This window comes from Urocampus carinirostris, chromosome 1 (assembly GCF_059441175.1).
Source record: "Urocampus carinirostris isolate Australia breed hairy pipefish chromosome 1, RoL_Ucar_1.0, whole genome shotgun sequence".
Taxonomy (NCBI): Eukaryota; Metazoa; Chordata; class Actinopteri; order Syngnathiformes; family Syngnathidae; genus Urocampus; species Urocampus carinirostris.
Window position 1 is genome coordinate 75,640,536 of NC_142349.1, and position 19,050 is coordinate 75,659,585.

Here is a 19,050-nt window from a genome sequence, read left to right on the forward strand (position 1 = left end):
GTGTGAGTAAAGATCCAGGCAAGTCTGTGGCCACAGCATTAAGACCCTTTTCGGGACTGGTCCTTTTCCTTACAAGTTGGGATCCGAAGGTTGACGGAAAGTCCAAGGACTCAGAGAACTGTGAGTAAAACTTTTATTTTAAAAAGGAATGCATGTGACTAAAGTAAAAGGGTATGAGTGTGAAGAATTCAAAACAGAGTTAAGAAAATAAATCCTAACAATCCTAGGCACTATTAGGTAAAAGAGAAACGTGGCCAGTAAGACTTAAGACACAGATAGATAGATAGATAGATACTTTGTTCATCCCCGAAGGGAAATTCACATTTCCAGCAGCATCCCTGAGCTGAGAACAATCGAGAACAATCGAAAATAACACGGGAGCTGCTGGAGTGGCTGCCATTCGTGACAGCGCCGGAAGAAAAGATTCAATTTGAATCATTTACAAACAAACAAACAAACAATTGAATCATGTACAAACAAACAAACAAAATATTCATGTTTCAATAAGTGAAGTCTTAAGTAAGAGGGAAAGGGTTCCTCTCCGTTTCAAAAAGAACTCAAGGGAAGTTCTTTAAGTAAGAGGGCAAGGGTTCCTCTAAGTAAAAGGGCAAGGGTTCCTCTCTGTTTAAAAAGAACTCAAGGGAAGTTCTTTGTTCTTCAAAAAGAGTGAAAGTGAGTGTGAAAGAAAATACTATTACCACTAGGTAATTGTATTTTATACCAAAGCAACAGGGAATAAATGGTGAGCCTTTGTGGATGCATGTATGCAAGAAAATTCTACCTGCATAGGTTGAAGTGAGTTTTACCACAAAAGGTTATTTATCACCATCCTGTTGAAAGAGAAACTCAGTGTTAGAATACACTAGGTATTAAAAACCACTGAGTCCAAATTTAGTTCTAAAAATGGGAAAGGGGCAAAGTAAAGCAAAACAGAAGCTTTTAGAAGATTTTTCGTGCAAAGACTGGAAAGTTATTGAAAAGGAAGATTCCTCAGCAATAAAACCCCTATGTTACTGGATAAAACAATATAACTTTAATGGGAAGTTGTCCACAGCAGGCATTAGAGAACTGCAACAAAAAATAAGAAACAAATGCAAACAGAAAAATAATAAGATGAGAAAAGAAGGTTATGAACAGACACAAGTCTGGATAAAAATAGCAGGACAGCGAGAGGAAGGTGAAAGGAGGCCAAGACAGGAGAGAGAGGATGTAGAGGAATTCATAACGCAGATAGAAAATCTAAGGCGATCTTATCATCTAAACGGAATGGAAGTACAGCAAGTTTGGATGACACAATTAGGGCCAGATTGGTTCCACGTAAAAGTAGCATACTCTCCAACTAATGACGCTAACCCTCCTGTGATACTTGCACCCGAATCTAAACGATTGACACAACAGGTGACCCCTCTCCTAGAAAGAATCAGAACTAAATACAGGAAAAGAGCAAATTACAATGAAATAGGGAGATGTAAACAAAAACCAAATGAGCCATTTGATGAATACAGAGTAAGAATGGAAAAGGTGTTTAGGGCACATAGTGGGTTAGAACCTGGTGATGGAGCTGACGAGGGCCCCTATAAACAACAATTAAAAAATGCATTGCACTCAGGCTCCTTACCAGAGATTAGTGGATGGGTAAATCGCCACTATATAAGCATGAATGGAGGAACACTTGCAGAATACATAAATCATGCCCTCCATGCTGAGAAAGTGATCAAAAGTAAGAAAGGGGAGAAGAAGCCATCAACAATTTTCTACCAAGAAGATGAAGGAACCACAGTGTTTTTTCAACAATCTAGAGGTAGAGGCAGAGGTTTTGGATCACGTGCAAGCAATAAACCTAGAACCTGTTGGTCTTGTGGGAAGGAAGGGCATATTGCTATAAATTGCGGAGGCAACTCTTCCCCACAAGACTATCAGAGTGCATGACTAGGCCCGGAACCAGGACCAAAGCCTGAAATGAAATTTGAGATAGAGATAAAGCTAAAGGATAAAAATGAGGAAGAGGAAGAATATCTTTTCAAAACTCGCCATGAGAGATTTGAAGAAGAGGTTTTAAACTTAGAAAACATACTGTATAAAGAGAAAATAAGAAACCTAAATCACCAAATTTTGTTAAATTTATTAGAAGTTTGATTGTTTGGGCCCTGTGTATGTCTTATGTTATATGTTTGTCTGTCTTACTTGTCAAAAAGAAAGCTAAACGCTAAAAAAAGTACGTTTTCAAAAGAGCTGAGATTGTTTAAAGAGTGATATTTAAGAAGAATTGATAGAACAGATTAAAGGAGTTGGAAAAAGTAGATTTTTTTGAGGAATAGGTGTTCACCATAAGGGTGTTTAACACAGGCACCGGGGGCCACAGATGGTTCTGGAGATTTTCTTGCGGTCCGAATTTTTTTAGTTGAAAATCGATAAATTAAAAACTGAGAAATTTAGGAAAAAAAATGACTGAGTTATTTTAGATGCGTTAATTCAAGATAATGACAGAATAATACAGAAAAAGATAAGATATTCCTGTTTTCAGTAAAAAAAATTGGTAAAATAAGGACTGGGAAGACTAGGAAAAAATCTATTTGAGTGAATTGGAATAAATTAATTTGAGATAAAGGCATTTTTATACAAAAAGTATTGAAAAAGCGTTAATAAATAATTTATTTTCAATGAATATGGAGGAAAAATGTATTGAGTGGAATACAAATGAGTAATATAACTTGTTGCACATCAATATATGTGATTTTCACATTAAATAAGTGAAAAATAGTAGATTTAATTGGTTTGAAGGAAAAAATTAAAATTAAGTGAGATGATTAAACGTCATTTTCGCATTAAACTGGTGAGCTAAAAAGCTATTGTGAGAGAGCGTGTAAGGAAGGAATGTTATGTTGAGAATGGATTGTTGGCAGAACAGGTAGGGAAGTTACAAATACAGAAAGATAAGAGTAAGTAAAAGAAGGTATAAAGGGAAAAGAAAATAAATATTAAGAAAAGGAGCATATAAAAAAAAAGAGAAAGAGAAACATAAAGGGGAAAGTTAATTAAATATCAAAAAAGATAATTGGTTGAAAATTAAGTGAGACTAACCGTAATACCATAGATTGGGACAAATAACTTTACTTTTTCAACATTGAATTGTGTTAAGTCTAGATGACTAAAAGCAAATGGGTGAGAGTGAAGCACATTATAGAGTGCTTTTGGAGGTCTTCGTTGACTTGAAAAGCGCTGTATAAATGCAGACCATTTACCATTTATAACATTACTTTTATAGAAAAGCTACTAATATAAAAGAAAATTATGAATATCTAATTAAATGCTAATAAGCATGGACATAATATGTTGTTTTGCTTTAGAAGAAGAAGAAAGAAATACCACAATATTTATACACAAATAATATTACAGAGGAGAAAATGTACGGTATTGGGTAGCAACAGGCGTTAACACATGGTTCAGCGATTCTACTGGACTATCCAGGAAGTCATTATTCTGGACTATAATAGTAAACTCAGGAGTACATCTGAAAAAAAAGAAAAAAAAGAAGGAATGACACATTTACTTTACTAAGGAACAGCAGGAGCTATTAAAACAAATTCCTAATAAACTATGGTCCCAGGGACCCACAGATGTAGGACTAGTAAAAGGAGCACAACCTATAATAATAAGACCCAAAACAGAACATCGGCCCAGAATAAAACAATATCCTTTAAGACCAGATGCAATGGAACGAATAAAACCAGTAATAGAAGATCTAAAGAAGGCGGGAGTACTAGTAGAATGTGCTGAGTCGCCCGTAAACACACCGATATTTCCTGTAAATGAGGCACCCCCATCAACATGATGGACAATTGTTCAGGATTTGATAGCAGTAAATAATACAGTGATCCAAAGGTCCCTGTTTGGTGGATCCACACACGCTATTGAACTCTCTGAACCCAAAGGCAAAATATTTCACAGTGGTAGATATAAGCAACGCATTTTTCTCAGTACCAGTGCATAAAGACAGCCAATTCTGGTTTGTATTTACGTTTAAAGGGAAAATATATACCTACACCAGATTACCTCAAGGGTATTGTGAAAGTCCAAGAATTTACTCTCAAGTAAGTTTCGAGCCTCTAAATAAGAGCGAACTATTAACTTATGTAGATGACATATTAGTAGAACCAGGGAAAGAAAAAGAATATTGCATAGTAAAGAGCAGGAAATCTGAGTCATTTTAAATAATCAAAATTTTGAAATAAGTTTGAAAATAACGACTTATTAACACAGAAAAAGAAATCGTGAGATTGGAAATTAAATTTTCTGTTTTAATCTCTAAATGAGATGTGCTTTGTTTTTAAAAGGAAAAAAAATACACACAGTATTAAGTATTAATTCAGATAAGGTCATGTTTATTTGTATAGCTCTTAATCTCTAAGGATATTAAGGGGCTGCAAAGAGAAAAGACTATTGCAAACCGAAGATTAGGATAATAATATAATATAATACAATGCGAGTTGATAAGGCAATTTATTAGTGACAAGTATATGTTGTTTTATATTGAATCAATGAGAAAAGATAGTTGATTATGATTGAAGAGAGAGGAAATGACAATTAAAAAAGATTTGACGTTGAGTTCCATTTGGCATTTTTGAGATTTTTGATGTTTAGACAGTGTGATGGTTTGGAATTTTGATAAGTTTAGCGCCAAGAACAAGATCCCCTAGGAGGACAACTGATAAAAAGTCTTTCAAGAGAAGGTGAAATAAGCCACGCTTAATTTTTAAGTATAAGCATGTTACAATTAACAAATGATTAATAAATACGTAACAAATGCTGACTTATAGTTAAAAAGAAACAATTTCTATGGAAGGAGTGTTTTCAGAAGATAACGAGAAACTGATTGAGCCTGAGTAGGTAGGATCATAGGAATTTAAAAATAGCAGATTAATTATCTTGAGACAGATCATGAGAATTTAAAAATATATCTGCATGGATAAAAAATAATGTTTACATGGTCATTTAACTTAAAGAAGAAAGGAAACAAAACGTGAACAAAAGAAAAAAAGGCTAAAATAACAGAGAAAGTATTGTTTCGTAGGAAAGAAAGATGAAACAGGAAAAAGGAGGACAGGCTATGCTATAGTAACACATGATAAAGTATTAAAGGCAGAAGCATTAACCCAACATTGTTCAGCTCAAGCTGCAGAATTAGTGATCCTAACAGAAGCCTGCAAACTTATGAAAGAACAACAACAACAATATACACAGATAGCCAGTATGCCTATGCAACAACTCACACGTTTGCACAACACTGGAAAAATAGAGGTATGATAACATCAACAGGAAAACCAGTGACACATGCAAAACTGCTAACAGAACTATTACAAGCAGTGCAGCTGCCAAAACAGTTAGCTATATGTAAATGTGTGGCCCACACACCAGAAACAAACCCAGTTTCAAAGGGCAATGCATTTGCAGATAAAATAGCAAAACAAGCTGCACAACGAGAAATAACAGTTCTAAGTCTAACAGAAAATGCCTTAAAAAAACAAAATACTACAAGAAATGCAACAACAATCGCCTAAACCAGAGCAAGAACTCTGGAAAAGAAAAGGAGCACACCTAAAAGATGGAATCTGTAAATGACAAGAAGATAAACCAATCCTACCAAAAAATCTATACAAATGGGCAGAAATATTGAGACAAGGGAAGACATGTCTCAACAGGAGGGATAGTAGGATTGATAAACCAGATATTGATAAACCTATGGTTTTAACTCCTATTAAAAAAAAAAAAAATAATAATAATAATAATAAAATAAAAAAATTGTAGAACATGTTTGATATGTGCAAAGCACAATGCTCAGGGTAATCTAAGACCAAAGAGAGGACAGTTTCCAAAGATAGAGAACTGTAATTAATCACCTTTTATGGACTTTATAGAACTTAACAATAGTGAAGGGAAAAAGTTATGTTTAATGATAATAGGTTCATTCTCAAAATCGATAGAGCTTTTTCCTACAAAACACCCAGATGCGCTAACAGTAGCTAAAGCATTATGCCAAGACATAATTCCATGTTATGGGATTCCAGAAAAGATCTATAGTGATAATGGTTCACATTTTGTAAATCAAAAAAATTAACTAAAATAGGCATTTCATATAGACCTAAAAGATCACTGTGCTTATCACCCATAAAGTGCAGGGTTAGTGGAAATAAAAGAATGGAACTATAAAAAAAACAGACTTAGGAAGTGTATGGAAGAAACCAAAAGACCATGGACTAAATGTCTAGAATTAGTAAAACTGTATATTAACACCATCAGTACAAATGTGCTAACACCATATGAAGTAATATTTGGTGAATTACCATTATTTAAAAATATGTGGGAAACTGATGATGAAAGTACTCTGGTTGATTACATGAGAAAAATGTTGCAGCACCAGAAGCAACTAGCAGATCCTAATGAGAACGATGATACACTTTCTATGTCTCCACAGGAAAGCCAATTAGTTGAACCAGGTGATTGGGTTCTGATAAAAAGCAGTAAAGATTGCAGAAAAACACATGAGCTCATTTGACACACTGTAAGAAAGTAATTAAGCATGAGTAAAATAACTGTTTCAATGTTTCTATTTTAGCATACGCTTTGATTGTTCTTAGTTGCGTCATTGTAATAGCACTGTGGTACCTACTGGAGAGCTGTTATTCCTCAACAAAACTTTCAGAGGAAGTCTGGCTACAAAGGGGGCTGCAATTATAGTTTGCAGTCGTCTCAAACCAGTGAAGATTGTCCACAACTCTGGAAGTGTTAGGAGGAATTGCATATCTGCAGGTAGAATGCTAACAGGTAGAATGGTAGCGGTAGGCGAATTGATAGTAGCAATTATAGCAACATTTTTATTGTTATTTGAAGAAAACCTTAATGTGCAAAAGAGAAGAAGAAAAAGTAAAAGAACTCTCAGGAAGACAACTGGGATGGCGTTCCCCAGGTTTCTCCAAGAACCCCACGGGCGCTGAGATGCTTTTGCACCCGGCAGTGGTGAAGCCATATTTGACACTCCTTGCTGAGAGCTCCAACCCTGCAACTCTGGAGGGCGCTGCAGGGTCACTTCAAAACCTCTCACTGGAAGTTTGCGGCATACAACCGTGCTGCAGTGTGGTAGGAAAAAGAACTTTCCATCCTGGTGGAGTTGCTGCGAATGGACAACGATTAATGTGTCCCAGCCGTTGCAAGCACGCCTGCACCGAAAAAGGCGAATGCTGCCACCGCCAATGTCTGGGCAGCTGCACGCACGCAAACAGCGACACGGCATGCGCCGCCTGCCTGCATTATTACCACGAAGGCCGCTGCGTGCCCGACTGCCCGCCCGGCACTTTCAAGTTCGAGGGCTGGCGCTGCATCACCATGGACCTTTGCTCACAAGTTCACCTGCCCAGCGACGTTCACTTTGTCATCCACGAGGGCGAGTGCATGCCCGACTGCCCCTCCGGGTCCGCACCAACGAGAGTAATCGGATGCTGTGCAGCGCCTGCAACGGCCTATGCGACAAAATCTGCTCCACCTCCGTCATCGACTCGGTGAACGCCGCTCAGTCCCTCAAGGACTGCACCGTCATCGCCGGCAATCTGGACATCAACATCCAGCACCTTCACAACATCTGGGACTGGACTCAGCACAACCTAACCATCCGTGCGGGACGCCTCTTCTTCCGCCTCAATACCAAACTCTGCATGTCTGAGATCCACACCATGTGGGAAAAAACCAGCGTCACGGAAAAGCCCCAGGAAGGCGACTTTCGCAATAACGGCGAAAGAGCCAGTTGTGTGAGCCACGTCCTCAGGATTTTGTCCAACAGCACGTCCAGCTATGCCATCCGCCTGATGTGGGAGCGCTACCATCCACGGGATTACAAAGGCCTTATCAGCTTTATGGTCTACTACAAAGAGGCCCCTTCTCAGAACATCACCGAATTCGACGGCCAGGACGGCTGCGGTTCCAACAGCTGGCACATGGTGGACGTGGATCTTCCAAAGGATAATAATACGAACCCCAAAGTCGCCATTCACCACCTCAAACCCTGGACCCAGTATGCCATTTTTGTCAAGGCCATTACCCTGCGGGTGGAGGACAAGCACATTCCTGGTGCAAAGAGTGACATTATTTGAATTCGAACTCGTCTGTCATTGCCGACCGTGCCCAAAGAACCCCGTGCCTACGCAAATTCATCCACGAAGCTGCTGGTCAAATGGTCGCCGCCTTTTTTTCCCAACGGCAACCTAACTTACTACCTCGTCAGATGGCAGCGGCAGCCAGAAGACCGAGAGCTATACCTGCACAATTACTACTCCAAAGAGCTGAAGATCCCGATCCGGATCCCTGCCACGGGATTTAGCGACATGGAGGAGATCAGCAAGCCCACCAAGTCAGAATTGTCCGGGGCCAAGAAAGGTCCTTGCTGCGTTTGCCCAAAGACCCCAGAGGAGAAGGACCGGGAGAAGGATGACCGCGTCTTTCTCAAGCTCTTTGAGAACTTCCTTCACAACGCCATTTTTTTTGCAAAGACCTCAAGATCTTCGTCGCCGGGACCTTTTTGGCCTGGCAAATGCCACTTCCTTACATTTTCCAGATCTTTTTTCAGAAGTTTTTGACTATGGTGAATCAGACGACAAAGTTTAACCTCTAAGTGTAACATGAGTACCATAACATGATTCTGTAACTGAAAATCGAGAGAAGAAGTTATTGGATGACAAAGAGAAATAGTGCAAAGTGAATAAACAGGAGGGAAATGATGGATTTAAACTCTAAAGATGTTATTCTACTATTGCACAAGCTTCTTTGCATACAATGCGCCTTTCTTGCTTGTGTTTGAAGAAGGAGGAAACAGGATAACACCTTATTTGCGGCCAGATAAGGGACCTGTCTGACCGCAGGCACGCCTAGTTTTTGTTTGCTATGGATAACATGTTATCGTATAAACAGGTCTCAACTGTTTGTTTTGATTACTCCCCTTCCCTTAGCAGAGGTGACCTTATGTAAATTAGGGCCTTCCGAACACAATAAATAGACAAGGAGCATAAGAATATTTCAGAGTATCCAGCAGACTGCCTTAGGGTAGACTATGGATATTTTCCTTGCAAGTAAGTTATACTCACGATTCTTTGTGTCTTTTTGTATATAGGTTTTGTACATCTGTTGGGTTAAACCTGACAATAACATACATATGTTCCCCATCCAGCCGACCCACAGTTAATCCACAACAATGGGAATATCTCCAGTTTATCTTGTAATCCTTTCAATTCAACAACACTACACAAATGTTAGATTTGAGGACAAAACAATCATATAAAGGAATGAACTCATGGCATTTTTATTTTTGGTCACATCTTAATGTATGCAACTGTTAAATTACATTGAATCACATTCTGTTACAAGTCAATCTTCAAAAGAATATCCAGTCACATATTGTTGGAATAATGTACATAAGTTATTCAACTTATGTGTGTTATATGTTTGCTTGTAATATTGTGCTTATTATTATTATTGGATGTTCTTACACAAAAGTTTTCCACTGCACTCGAGAGAACTAACGGTATGAATCAATTACAGATTTGACCGCAGGCCAAGGTTCTTTCCTGAAGATAGAGAGTTAATCAGTCACATTTCAAATAACAAGTTGTTGTGCAAGAACTGGTTACAACTGGAACATTTAATCTTCAAACGCACCCCTTCCCCTTAGCAGTTGAAACCACATTATAACTAGGGCCTTCCTTTTGTAAATAAAAGGCAAGCAGAGGGAAGACTGCTTCTGAGTGAGTTGGAGGATTGTAACTGAGGCAGTCTTCCTGTCACTTCCCTTGTAAGTAAAACCATACACAATTCTCTGTCATTTTGTATGCAGGTTTTTGTTACAAGTGCTGGGTTGAAGCTGACACATATTCACAATTTAAATATGCTTACATGGAATATAAGACAATGAATACCACATCAGCCATGCTTTGATTACAGGTTCAAAGATATATATGGTAGATCATGCAATCACGTAAAAAAAAACAACAACAACTTGGGGGCGTATTGCAGGAAACCAAAATAAGGGATTAGGCTGTGATCAAATTATCTTGGTTAAAATTAGCCTCAAGTGGGTTGCATGAAAGTAAGTTCTAATCAGCTTTGCTCCTTGTCCTTTCCTTATGCATAGTACTCGTGTAACCTTTTTTCGTCTACTTTCTTTCAAAAGGTCTATAAAACTCCATCGGGAGCTCATGTTCAGAAGCCCTAAAAAGATCATGGGAAAGACTTTTCCATTTTCAAATCCATGATTCCGGGCGGATCCGAGGGTCTATTTGAGCATTCTGTGACCATACATTTTATCCCCGCTACCTACAGCTGGCTTGACATAGCTGCTCCATTTAATCCTGACTCAGCAATCATGCAACCCATTAAGCCCGACTAGACCAAGCTGCGCTTATTCAGTTGGCCTGGATTTATTAATTCCAATTTCGTGCAATCACCCCCCGTAAAGAGGCCATCTTGAGGAAGTCAACTCCAAATGTTATATACTATATATTTACATGTTTACAAGATACATTCGATATTAGTCATGAGAAGTCAAAAATTGAGATATCTTAATAAATTAATGTAAATTAATATCATCAATCAAAAAAGATACACGCTGCAACGACAAAAAAAAACAACCTTTTTTAAAACTAGACGACTATAAAAATATAAATTCATGTGGTGGTAGCTGTGTTTGGGAGCTTTAACCGGACAATTCCTACACAAAAGCCTGTGTCTGCCAATTTAGGTCCTCCATCTTTGTTGTCAGTCTTACTCCACGGACAGACTGAGATCATTTCTTCCACATGCCATGAGGCTCTTTAACTCTACCCTGGGGAGTAAAAGCCCACATGAAACCCCACCCCACACATTTGCATTTTACCCTTGTGTGTATCTTATTTTGTGATGCACCGGCCAGACAAGGTGGGGAGTTCCTGGCCCGCCCATGGGGGAGGGGCCGATGCCCCGACGTGTCAAAAAGAAGGAACACGGAAGGAGAGAGACGAGAGACAGGGGACTCGACGAAGACTAATTAGACTAATTCGACAATAATTCAGCTACATTCGATGGAATTCACTTAATAAATTAAGAAAATAAATCTGCCCCGTGTGGAAAAGCCCGTCTCTTGTCAATATTTTTCCTTAAAATTAAGAAAGGAGCATGCATTGTTAGGAGAATAAAGTTTGTGTTTGGTTAATGGAGTCAGATAACTAATTTGAACAATTTGGTAAACGCTACATTTGTAATATAATTTTTTTCCCTAACACCTGTCAGAGAATAGGTTTAAACCCACATCTGGCACTTCCTATGATTGACAGGTTGTTGCCTTTGCGTATAAAGTCTTAGAAATGAGCCGACTCACGACTGTTCTTGTCAAATCAACCATCAAGAGGAATACCGACCTATACATACACAGTAACAAGCAGGGAAAATCAGTTGATTCAAATATGAACACAGTGCCCAATCAGCCTCGTAGCATGACCTGGAGCTCGTCCCTGCCATGGTATATAACCATGAAATAGAGACCTGGACACGCCTTAAACATTTTTAGAATGGGTTTGTTGCGTCATAGGTTATGAACTTATCTGCAAAGATAGTTTCGGAGCAAACCGTATTGCCTCGCCCCAGAAATACAAACAAAAAGCAGAGAAGTTGACGGAGAGGGAGAAGTTGTTTTTTGATATTCGTCAGCGTTCAAAACAGCGTTCTCATTCCTCTAAGAGACAATCGGCTTTCTTATACCCTCTGGAGCAGACACATCCCGTCAAGCCATATCACATGTTGTTTTCCCCCGAAGTTGGTGCGTCCTTTTTTCGATTTTCCAACATTATGTGTTTTCCCAAAAATTGGTGCGTCCTCCTTCAATGACGCGTTATTTTTCTCAACGTGCATGCTTCCAGGAATTGACAGTGTTTTTGCAATGTTTCTCATCAAAAGTCGCCGTGACCCAGCCAAATTCCTGACAGCTTGTTCCAAACCAAGCCGAATGTTATTACTTCGCTGAGATTCAAAATCGGGAGAAACAATCCTAGAATTTCCTGTTCAAACAAATGTGTCCTCATTATGTTGATAAGCTCCGACTTCATTATTCTACAATAGCTGAAAGAGAACTTTTCTTCTTTTATAGCATTATCTAAAATTCATGAAGGTCTGTTGGAACGGAAAATGAAGTGTACATACCCTGCTTGACAATAGTCTGTCAGAGAAGACAAATCGGAATCAATTTCTTTGTGTAGAATGTATGTGGCTTCTTCCTCTTAGATCATTGACTATTTGCATCCACCCTTACAAAGTTAGCATCTTTCATGCCATGAATAGTACTCTACATATAATTAAGATCCTTTACGAAAGAGACGCAAGCTGGTGTTGTTTGGCCCTTGTGATACATGGATACTGTAACTATGGTGAGCGTAGCTTAGCGCTCCCTGTCAGATGTATGAATAGGCCGATTTTGACCGCAAACTGAGCAGGCAAATAGTTTTTCAGCAGAGTGCGTTATCGAGTGGCTTTTTAAACACAATTTCCAGGTGAACAAGAAAAAGGTTGTTCACCAGTGCGGTTTATTGTGTGGGTTTTTTAAACTTCCCTCTTCGTTTAATTCCTGACCACAAAATGAGCAGGGAAAAGGGTTTTCACCAGTGTGGGTTCTTGTGTGTTTTTTCAAGCTTCTTTTTTGGCTGAATTTCTGACCACAAACTGAGCAAGCAAAAGGTTTTTCACCAGTGTGGGTTCTTGTATGTTTCTTCAAATTTCCCTTTTGGCTGAATTTTTTACCGCAAACTAAGCAGGTAAATAGTTCATCAGTGTGGGTTCTTGTGTGTATTTTTAAGCTTCCTTTGTGCCTGAATTTATGACCACAAACTGAGCAGGCAAAGGGTTTTTCACCATTGTGGGTTCTTGTGTGGCTTTTCAAATGTCCCTCCTGGCTGAATGTTTTGCCACAAAGCAAGCACACAAAGGGTTTTTCACCCGTGTGGGTTCTTGTGTGGATTTTTAAGTTTGATTTATGGCTGAACTTTTGACTACAAACTGAACAAGCGTAAGGTTTTTCACCAGTGTGCGTTCTGTTGTGATTTTTCAAATGTTTTTTTTGGCTGAAAGTTTGACCACAAACTGAGCAGGCAAAAGGTCTTTCACCAGTATGGGTTCTCGTGTGGACTTTTAAGGTACTTTCCCGGGTAAAATTTTTCCCACAAACCGAGCAGGTGAAGGGTTTTTCACCAGTGTGGACAAAGATATGGCGTTTCAAACTAGAATTATAGCGAAATCTTTTTCCACACTGCAAACATTCGTGGTATGTATCACCTTCCGACTGTTTGTCCTCATTGTTTGCAGAGTCGGACGTGTCCTCTTCATCGGTTGTCCCGGAGCTTCTGCTTGGAGACACTCCCTCCTTGTTCTCTTCATATTGATTTTCGGAGGTTAAACAGGCCCAAGTCACCGGAAACTCTCTCAAATCTTTCTCCTCTTTGGGGCCAAAATGTTCCAAAACTTCCTCTTCCTTTTTAACATCAACTGTCTCTAAAAACTCATCTTCCTCCTTTTTGACGCCAGGGAAGATCGTCTCTTGTTGCCGAGGAAGAAGATTCCCTTCACTGACGTCTGCTGGACACAAGACACACAATAATGTGTCAAATCTCTTTTCAAAACAGTAATAATGTTTTTTTCCACAGCAAAAGCATCGCTGCCTTTCAGCATTTCTACATAAAAACAAAATGGCGTTTCTGGCCCTGTTTTTGCCAGTTTACTTACAGGTCGCTTTGTAATTTTTCATGTTCAAAAGTCTTTTATAGCCAATCAGAACGCAGAACACAATAAAAATGATTACGAATGAATGAATAAAAACTTTATTCGAACATTAAAATAAAAACAGAACAAAAACTCAACAACAAAATAATGCTACATAGTATGTTCAAAAGGGGTAGTCAGAAGCAAATGCTTGTATTCCTTAACCCTTCATAATAACAACAATAATAATAATATTAATAATAACAGTTCTGATATAACAATAGCAACAATATGGCGGCGCCCCTGGTCGGCTGCGGCTACATCGGCTCGCAACAGTTTTTTACACGTCGGCCATAAGACCCAGTCTTCAAAACAGTTTTGACGGCGCACAAAGTCGGCTCGAACTGCAGATTAAGATACGATGGCAGTTTTTTTTGCTGGATATGCGATCATCCAGACATCAAGCGCTCGATGCTACGACCACTCGGGAGTGTTTATTAGCCACGGACTGCTATGTCAACAAGACCCAGCGGCCTACAAAGCAGCGAAGCAGAGTGGCAAGACAGCGGCGCGACCGCCGGACGAGGAAGCGAGGTTGTTGGGCCGGGCTAACGGCTAGGCTAAAGGCTAAACCCTGCAAAACGCCTCTCCCATCCATTTTCCTATCCAACGTTCGCTCTCTGGACAATAAACTGGACCATTTAACAACCGGAAGTGGCATCGAAACGCGAGATGACGAACTGCTGCGCTAAAATTCTGACGAAGACACGGTTAATCTTATCTATCCCGGCTGACGTTCAAAGAAACTGTGCGGGTCAGATGTATCGACATTTCGTTCTGTATACACGTGTACACGGATGACAATAAAGTAAATCTGAATAACGACAAAGTTAACCATAGTTCTAGACGCACTATTCCCAATCTCCCGTATCACTCATACCCCATTTTCTTCATCTCTGTATTCCGCCAGTATTGTTTTTTGTGTCTGGATTTGAACAGGTGAATATTTGGACATTGTTTGATAACGTTTTCCAACTTGTTCCAAAGTTTGACTCCGCACACAGACACACACATACTTTTCCCAGTGGTTCTCACCTTTGGGATCATGAATTTACGACAGCCCTTCAAGTTAGAATTTCCCTCTTTCCAACTGAATCATTTATGGAAGTTTTCTGGCACTGTGTTTTTGTTGACCTTAAATAGCAGTTGTACAGTGAAAAATTTGACTAACTCATCCAATTCTAATCATTTGGAATGCAGGGATAAAACATGAGTATGATCCCGATATACGACCATGTGTATGGTTCTAATTGCAAGTTTTTGAAGGATAAAAAGGGGCCAAAGTCAACTTTTGTAATGATTGCCACAGACTACTGCACAATATGTTAAGTATGGCATTATGGTGTAACGCTCTTCCCCCTGAGATTGGATCTGCAACCTCAGTGGAAATGTTTACATCTTAGCTTAAAACACACTTCTATTCTATAGCATATGAATAACCTAGATTTCATGTTGACAATATCTGTGTATTATTTGCCCTCATGTCGGTTTTAGATCAGGGGATGGTGTCATCATAGTCTGTCGTTTGCGATAAGCTGTGGTCTGTGCAGCCCTTTGAGACTCTTTGTGATTAAGGGCGTCACAAATAAACATGACTTGACTAATGATTACATACATTTACAATTTCTTGAAAGAGTTGATATAAAATAAATTGGCTTGAAAAATCCTGATTTTATATGGAACATCATTTCCTGCCACGATTCTTCTTAGCTTCGAAAGACGATATTGAGAAGAACGTCTTCCTTTCCTCCCTTGCTCTCTTCTTTTTAAACTGAATTTATCCGCACATAAATACTGCAGATGGAGCAATCGGGACATATTATTTCAAACTAAATCCATTTCTATTTAGCCATTTTCTAATGGTTTCACAGTGATTTCATCGTTACTCCTATAAAGAGTCAAGCTTGACAATGGCTTCAAACCATTGTGTGCTTGGAATATATATATATATTTGAGAGAGAGAAAGACAGAAAGAGACAGAGACAGAGAGATAGAGATAGATATAGATAGATAGGAGACAGACAGAGACAGACAGAGATACTTTACTCATCCCCGCAGGGAAATTGACACTTCCAGCAGTATCCTTGTGTTGAAAAATAAATTAATAAGATAAAGATATAGAATACAAAAATACCCAATATAAGGTGTTGATACATAGTATTTAAATAGTGCTACGGAAAATACACACAAGGGCAATATGCAAATGTTGGGGTGAGGTTTAATGTGGGCTTTTACTCCCCCGGGTGGAGTTCAAGAGCCTCATGGCATGAGGAAGAAATGATCTCCTCAGTCTGTCCGTGGAAGACTGTGACAGCAGTATAGATGCCTCAAAACATCAAATTAAGCCAAAGCATAACGTATTTTCAATATTAAAATATTTATAGCCCAATTCAAAAGAGCAAATTGAGTACAAAAAAAAAACCTTTTCAGTGTTAAGTAAAACAACATATTTTCGTCCAGAAAGCTTTTCCACAAGCGAGCCATTCAAACTAATATTTTTGTGTAACTAGTCTGTTTCCCCCCTGGCTTGTTCTTTTATTTATATTTTCAATTGGCACGTAAAATATAATTCAGGGAGTATGCCATAGGGTGAATTCATGTGCTAATCCACTCTTTACTTTTAGTGGAGTTAAAGAGCCTCATTTGTTATTGTATGTGTTTGTCTTGCTATCGGTCAAAGCGGCGCTGCCACGAGCGGCTGCCTTTTCCAGCAGCTGCCCTATTGTTTAATTATCTGCTCCTATCTTCGGTGTTTTTTCTTCCCGTTTTGACAACTACACTATGGATTACTTCTATCCTATGGGACATGGGTTTTAGCGCACACAAATGCGTGTATTCAAGGAATTTCAACTCCTTGCCCTGAAGAATTCTCGTGCCGGCGTGATGAAGGGGCCTATCGTGGAAGAAGAGCCGGAGCTAGCGAAGCGGCTAGCGGCGTTATAAGTCTTCGGTACCGTCCGTAATCATGGTAAATGCGAACTCACGACCAAATAAGATCATCCAGTGCTGATGGAAAACATCGAAGCGCACAGGGAGCGCAGTTGCTGTGTTTTGCGGAAACGTGGCTCACGTTTAGCATTCCGGACGCTAACGTGTAGCCACCCGGAGCTACCCGGAGCTATCCGGCTTCAACGCCGCTATACAGAGACAACAAAGCCGGGGGGAATCGGAGAGGAGGCGGACTTGCTAACACGAGGTGGTGTATCCCTGGATTTTCACAAATAAAAGATTTCCATCTGCCGCAGGGATGTCGAACTTTTGGACTGGCGTGACGTCATCCGCTCCGCTACAAGCACCCCTAGGGCATCGTGTTCATCTGTTAATAAACAACGGGGTAGACTGCTGGAAGTGTGAATTTCCCTACGGGGATGAATAAAGTATCTATCTATCTATCTATCTTGAGGGATATGACCAAGGTAGATAGATAGATCGTATGTATCTAACCAAGGCAACACGGCGGCGCAGTGGTTAGCGCGTGTGCGGCACAGTTCTGAGGTCATGAGATCGAACCTCCTGTGTGGAGTTTGCATGTTCTCCTCGTACTTGCGTGTGTTTCCTCTGGGCACTCTGGTTTCCTCCCACATTCCCAAAACATGCATGTCAGGTTAATTGGCCGGTGTGAATGAGCATGTGAATGGTTGTCTGTCTTCGTGTGCCCTGCGATTGGCTGGAAACCAGTTCAGGGTGTCCCCTGCCCACTGCCCGAAGACAGCTGAGATGGGCTCCAGCACCCCTGCGACCCTACTGAGGATAAGTGCTGCAGATAATGAATGGATGGATGTATCGAACCATTTTCTAATGCTGCACATGACTCCCCAGACTGGTAGATACAGTAAAACAGTGTGCCATCTCCAAATTCCCTTGGATACTGAAGGATTCTATATTTTATTTCTTTGACTATAAGGGATTTAGTATCATTTTATACAAATTACAGTTATTGAATGCAATGAAGATTTTTCACAGAGGAGGCTGAAGTTCGATGACGGGTCGCGCCGTCCCAAGTGTGGAGTGTTATGGCTGGGGAATTTTGATAACGGGGACAAGGGCTGATGTTGGAGGAGCCTGTGACGCGGGAAAGGAGACATTGTTTGGAGAAGTTGTTCTGATAAGGTTTGTGGGTGTGAGTTTTTTAGACGTAGCGGCGCCTTTTGGCGAGGAGGTGGTGGAGCTGGCACCTGACCCGCCCCGACTTGTGAAAAAGAACTTCAGAGACGGAAGACGGACGGAGAGAGATAGGAGATCAGATCGGAGAATGAGAGGGACAATCAAAAGGAGGCGACAATAATTCAGCTAATTGGATGGAATTCATTTAGTTAAATACTTGAAGAAAATAAATCTGCCCCCGTGTGGAAAAGCATGTCTCTTGTCAATATTTCTCCCTAAAATTAAGAAACGAGCATGCATTGTTAGGGGAATAAAGTTTGTGTTTGGTTAATGGAATCAGATAACCAATTCGAACAATTTGGTAAACGCTACATTTGTAAGTTTTTTCTCTAACGTTACTTAGATGGAAATTAAAAGCGGATTAGATCTGAATTGTTCACTATGCCTACTTTTAAAAATGTAGCATTTTCGATTTGTCCCGCACGAAAGTGCAAACAGGGAGAACAAATGGGAACCAAAACACTCTCATCGGTTTGTTTTGGCGATTCCGTTGCACGAATCCGCTGTTTGGATTCCTATTTTGTCCGCATGAGCGTATATTTCATTCGGTCTCGACATCAACCCAATGAATTCGCTCCTCGAAGTAGCTGCATCGTCAATAGGAAATATAATTGAAACATTTTCAATGCTAAGGACTTATAAGAATACAGAAAAGGTTGTAGAAATGAAAGTAACCAACCCGCTCGTAGCTGCTTGCTAATGCTAACTTGGTTTAGCCGTCGATCTTCTCGCTCCTTCTCTTCTTGAAACTCCTCTTCGAAATTTACTTCTCCCCTCTCGCACATTTTAGCCATCTTTAAAGTTCGCCACTAACTCCTTTACAGAGTTAAATGGAGTTAAATTGTGCACAAGAGAGGAGCGGAACACCAACGAACCCACAAACAATGGCAGCAGTGATGTGTTGTTCTAGTCTTCTTCTCGGTTGGCGTCCACCATCTCTTTGGTACAATAGCGCCCCCTAGCATCACATCCTCGTCACCGTTCCACCGTGATATGTCGTTGGCCAACGAAACGGCTTTATGAGCAGGGTTGGGTAGGGTTACTTTAACTGGATTACTTTCATTGACT

At 39.9% G+C, this 19,050-nt stretch overlaps 2 protein-coding genes across 2 annotated transcripts; one reads left to right on the plus strand and one right to left on the minus strand.

Annotated features, from left to right (window-relative positions):
* The first annotated feature begins 6,490 nt into the window (after positions 1–6,490).
* On the plus strand, positions 6,491–7,616 carry LOC148376960 (insulin-like receptor). Its single transcript, XM_088352337.1, has 2 exons — positions 6,491–6,807; positions 6,889–7,616. Exon 2 carries the CDS (start codon positions 6,898–6,900, stop codon positions 7,555–7,557), a length of 660 nt encoding a protein of 219 aa, XP_088208463.1. The 5' UTR covers positions 6,491–6,807; positions 6,889–6,897; the 3' UTR covers positions 7,558–7,616.
* Positions 7,617–9,347: 1,731 nt separating this feature from the next.
* On the minus strand, positions 9,348–18,965 carry LOC148376961 (uncharacterized). The gene is made up of 2 exons (XM_088352128.1): positions 18,662–18,965; positions 9,348–13,632 (listed from the first exon to the last, which is right to left on the minus strand). Exons 1-2 carry the CDS (start codon positions 18,774–18,776, stop codon positions 12,578–12,580), a joined length of 1,170 nt encoding a protein of 389 aa, XP_088208254.1. The 5' UTR covers positions 18,777–18,965; the 3' UTR covers positions 9,348–12,577.
* Between the last annotated feature and the right edge of the window lie 85 nt (positions 18,966–19,050).

What these genes read in the sequence shown, in the direction of transcription:
- LOC148376961 (XM_088352128.1), bottom strand. Translation starts at nt 18,776, where the DNA reads ATGGCTAAAATGTGCGAGAGGGGAGAAGTAAATTTCGAAGAGGAGTTT. An exon ending in TAGCAAGCAGCTACGAGCGG is followed by an intron (nt 13,633 to 18,661) that starts GTTGGTTACTTT and finishes TGTGTCCAGCAG; the next exon opens with ACGTCAGTGAAGGGAATCTT.
- LOC148376960 (XM_088352337.1), top strand. Translation starts at nt 6,898, where the DNA reads ATGTGCAAAAGAGAAGAAGAAAAAGTAAAAGAACTCTCAGGAAGACAA.